This window comes from Diadema setosum, chromosome 9 (genome assembly GCF_964275005.1).
Source record: "Diadema setosum chromosome 9, eeDiaSeto1, whole genome shotgun sequence".
NCBI classification, from domain to species: Eukaryota; Metazoa; Echinodermata; class Echinoidea; order Diadematoida; family Diadematidae; genus Diadema; species Diadema setosum.
In genome coordinates, this window is record NC_092693.1 from 13,275,679 (window position 1) to 13,280,709 (window position 5,031).

Genomic DNA, 5,031 nt, shown 5'->3' on the forward strand with positions numbered 1-5,031 from the left:
ACTCGACGCAAGAATTCATTAATTTGAACAGTTTTGACTAGACACGTAGTTGAAGAGATGTGATACTTTCTTTCTAAAGATGTTCTTTGAATTCGACTCATTAACCCAGTCTCTTAATTATGTTGACATTTATGTGGGACAATTCACGATCCGATGCGTCGCAAGACTATAGTGTGTATGGAGGTAAGCCGGTTTACACGAATAGTCGCGCGACTCGACACCGCACACTATGAGATCATACCACATAGGTATACCCTTACCACTGAACTGACGTCAGTACATCCACTGCAGCGTGATGGCTGACAGTTCCACAGCCGGTCGTGAAAATTCGACGAGTCAATTTTTCACGACTGGCATTGCGACCCAGTCTCACGACTGGAAACTGGCAAGGCTGGTAACGTCACTCTTCCGGTCGCTACATCGTACGACCGGTGAATCGTGAAAAATCGTGTACTGTGCGGTGAGATTTGTGAAACAGGATTTAAAGTAAGTTGTGAATGAATGGAAATAAAGCTCATCCAACTGCGCAACCGAAACCCATCTACATGGTCTATCTATTTTGGGACGCAACTGCGCAACCGAAACCCATCTACATGGTCTATCTATTTTGGGACGTACATCATGTGGCCCCAGCGAATAGTCATTCAACCATTCTAACAATCATTTCACCAATCCTTGACCTTTGCCAGAACATTAACGAAAACAAGACAGGTATAACAACGGTGACGCTTGATCTTTTGAACATAGTACAGACGGTGCTCTGCTAGGCAAAGTACAATGGCGGAGAACGCTGACGGTCTAGGAAACCACTGTTCGTTGTCGTTTGGGGAGGAAAATGGCACCCGTGTGTTCCTCTGGTGCAGCCCACGAACCGTCTCAACCGCCTTGTCAAAGTGTCTCAGTTTCATCGAGGGCATGGAAGTCTGGTCCGAGCCGTTCGTCTTCTGTTTTGCCGCCTCGAAGGAGCTCCAGGCGGCGACGGGGCAAGATGCCCCGATGGAACTGGAGGGAAACGAGGCTATCTTTGCAAAGGCCACTGAGCTGATGCGGGAGAAGACCAAATCCAATGTGATAACTGAAAGGATCGTGTAAGAAACTATACCATTGTTAAAGTTTTCTCATAACGAAACCACCCTTTCGTTAAAGTCTTCTAGTAAGGAAGACAAAGTAGCGTTATCATGATATAGTGGTGCCATTTATTCAATATCTTTCTGAGAGGTACGAAGGTTACATTTTGCGAAACAACACAGCTATTGCACAACTGGCGCAGACAGGCGATATCTTTCTAATATCTCTTCAGATCATAAAGTAAACGTCGTATCATATATACCTTGAAATAGGCGTAATTTCAATTTTGCATCGTCGTGATCATGCTAAGTTTGTTTTCCGTTTCTTCCTCTCCTTGTTCTAGATTCTCAAATGTAAAACCGCGGTTGGAATCGTCAAAAAGTAAGCATGTCTTCGTCAAAGACATGTGCTTTGCCTTGAACGAGAAGACGCGGCGTTACCTTCCCAACGGTTTTCGACACACGTTCCTCATCAGAACACCAGAGAGAACCCTCCACTCCTTCCGGAAGGCCTACTATGACCACTGCATGTTGCTTGGTCTCTTGTCGGGCAAGGCAGCGGACGAGAGGACGTACGACCTCCTGGAGAACTGCAAACTCATGGATTCCGGCTACCACATCAAGAATGTCTACGACTTTTGGAAGTATGTCCGCGAGGAGATCGAGCCTGACCCCATCGTGATCGACACCGACGACCTCCTGAACAACCCGCGGGAGATTCTGCAGAAGTACTGTGAGCTGGTTGGGCTGCCGTTCAGCGAGTCACTACTGCAGTGGGACCCCTCGATCGACATCTGCAAGACATGGAAGCAGTGTGGCGATGACCAGATCATTCAGATGCAGTCCTTCTACGGGCGGGCCATGCGGAGTTCGTGCTTCATGCCGCCAACCAAACCGGTGCCTCGCGACAAACTGACACCCGACGTCATCAAGGGAATTGACGAGACGATGAAATATTTCGAGGAAATGTATCAGCATCGTCTGAAGGTATAACCCGACACACATTATTTTGTAATGTACATCAGAAGCCTTAACTATTATACAGCAAATGTGCAATGTACACTTAAAGCTGCTGAATTAATCGCGCACTAAAGCGGCTGTAACTTTGCATTTTAATTGTACGACCAAAAAGAATCTGTTCCTCCTTCTTACCAGCTCCACATTTCAATAAGCATTTCCGTTTTCATTGACGCATTAGGTCCATTCCTAAGATGCTATTATCACTGTGCCCTCGAAGGGGCCTATTAAAAAAAAAACACAACATCTCTTCCATCAACTAAAGATGACGGCTTATCTGGTGAGCGCTTTCCCCCACATTAAATCACCCTTAGCCGAAATGCAACATTATAAATCAGACCGTCATTCCTGTCTACTTCGGCTGACGCCGGAGCATTTCCAAGAACTGAAAGGACATCAAACGCCTTGAGAGTTATTTAAGCTCTTCTTTCGCTGTTCCGGAAACAGTCAAATGTCTACAAAAAGTAGGCAAAACATCATTCTTTGTCTCTTGTCACAAATAAAAAACAAACAAACAAACAAAAATTTTCAGAAAGAACAGGCTGCCGTGACTAACATGTGTACCGGACACTTGAAAGTCAGTATTTTCAAGTTGGGTTCTCTTAAAACGTCGGTCTTTCATACACACATACAAACTCTTATTCCCCATTTTGGTTTGTGCCCCTCTCTTTTTATCACCCCTCCATGTAATATATGTTCAATATTTTGTTAAAACTTATTGCATATTAATAGCTATCTATCTAATATGTGGACTGAGCACAGCAAATGAAGGCATCAAATTGTTGTGAATTCTGCACGATGGTTATTCTCTCACTAATTTTGTGTGTTGACACAAGGCGCTATATAATAGTGAGATGCATCCACATATCTTTTGCGACCTTGAGGAATTTGAGAGTTAGAAAGATAGAATTAATGTGTCACCAGATCTCTCTCTCTCTCTCTCTCTCTCTCTCCCACTCTCTTCCCTTCTTATTCAGTCGCTTTGTACGTAATGACGTACGTTGCATGCATGATTCCTCAAGAAAGTGCGAAGTCATAATGAAAAGAATAACAATTCGTTGTACCAGGCAATTGCTAGGAGGTAGGTATAGAGAGCGATGCCGGTGAATATCGGAATAACTCGGGTTCAATTTTCTATGTGTGTTTTCTACAGTGGAAATATATAATATTGAACGAATAATTGAGAATAATTTTCATCAGCATCATCAGAGGGGCAACTTCTTTTGAAACACGAAGTTTAGGCAGAAATCCTTGAATTATCGATGGCTCACCTTATTGTGCACAGCTTTACCAAGCAGACGGGAGCGCGGATTTTGGTCCAAGACGGAATTTTTGGGACCTGTTGGCAATGATTCTGATGGGCCTTTATGAATTTGTATTAAAATCAAAGGTCAGTATTTTGTTCAACTTTGCATGATAGGTTTCAAAACGGAAATGACTTATACTTAACATTGCAATTTTGACTTTTAGGCATCCCAAGAACACGAACATGAACAAGAAAGAACAGGGCCCTGTGTTATGAAGAGTTATAATTTATTACATAGTTGATATCTATCATAAGGCTATGGCAGCCTGTGTGTTAAGGAAATTTACAATCGATTATATCTTTTGATAAAACGGGGCCCAGGAGTAAATCCAAATCTGCGCTTACATTCCCTGCTTGAACTCTGCCTCTGAAGGGTAAGGTATATCAAGATGTCGATAGTGTGGTCTGAGACAGGATTTTTGGGTTTTCTGTATCACTCTGTAATAAAAATCCATGCTCTAAACGTGACCGCCAACGAGATCGAGTCGAATGTCAACAAGTGTAAAATACGTGTTAGTTCTTGGCGTCAATGCCATCTATACCGACTGCCAAACTGTGGTGATCGATTAACTCGGTGTCGGCAGCACTTGGCGACCCCACCCTCATGGCAGGTGAATTCTCCAGTTTCCTCCTTACCCTCACGTCGGCCTGCTGATTCGTTACCACGTGCACGAGATGAACGATTGCTTAAATCATCCACACTTCTCAGCAAAAGCTGACAGGTACAAGGCATATACCCGCAAAATATAAGATTGATGTGAACGACACAAACCTCTAAAAATGTTCGCAATAATAACCTTCGCAAGACTATAAATGTCTACTATCAGTGACTATGTGATACATTGTAATGTAGTGTGTTGCTGCACAGCTATATATGGTACCATTTGATATGGTATAATTTAATCTGGTATATTGAGAAGTTATATAATCTTAATTTTTTATTTATTTTCATTTGATGTTAATTATACGTCATATATAGACCTCAATATCATTACATCAAAATATACTGTATAAACTACTACCGATCGACAGCGTTACATGTAATTATGATCAGCTGGTTTTGTAATTAGACGCAATATTTGTCTTTCTGTTAATCTATGCTTTATACTTCTTTGCATTTCAATATCAAAATCGGTGAATCATATCTATCGTTACTGCAAGTCAAGCTCACAATATGCCAAATTATGTCAATAGACTTAGGAAATACTGAGCATTTGCTGGAAATGGCTAATTTCGATGTAATTCAAGGATTATGAAGAATATTATTCGTCTTTATGTTTTGCTCTTAGGAGGTAATGGGCTAGTTGCTATTATCATTCTAATTTAAAACCTTGCACCTGTACTTGCTTGTCTCGAATATTTGGTTAGAGTTTTGTTGTTTTTTAACTATTTTCATAGATATGTATACCATATACTACATGTACGTCCATACTTAACCTTGTTCTACGGTAATAGAATAAAAGAGAAATGATACATTTCTTTCCGATAAATATCCAATTTCCGTGGTATGGTTTCTCTTTGAAATGCTTCTGCCGATTACTTCCAAATGTAATGAGTTTACGGTTGTACATTTTATTTGATGGGAAATGTTGTTTCATTAAGGGATAACTTCGATGTTGATGCCGTGCATGACACGCATTT

General features: G+C 41.5%; 1 protein-coding gene across 1 annotated transcript; it reads left to right on the forward strand.

Annotated features, from left to right (window-relative positions):
* Window positions 1-777: 777 nt before the first annotated feature.
* LOC140232860 (uncharacterized) lies at window positions 778-2,060 on the forward strand. Its single transcript, XM_072312973.1, has 2 exons — window positions 778-1,088; window positions 1,412-2,060. The coding sequence occupies exons 1-2, from the start codon at window positions 778-780 to the stop codon at window positions 2,058-2,060; spliced, it is 960 nt and encodes a 319-aa protein (XP_072169074.1).
* Window positions 2,061-5,031: the final 2,971 nt, after the last annotated feature.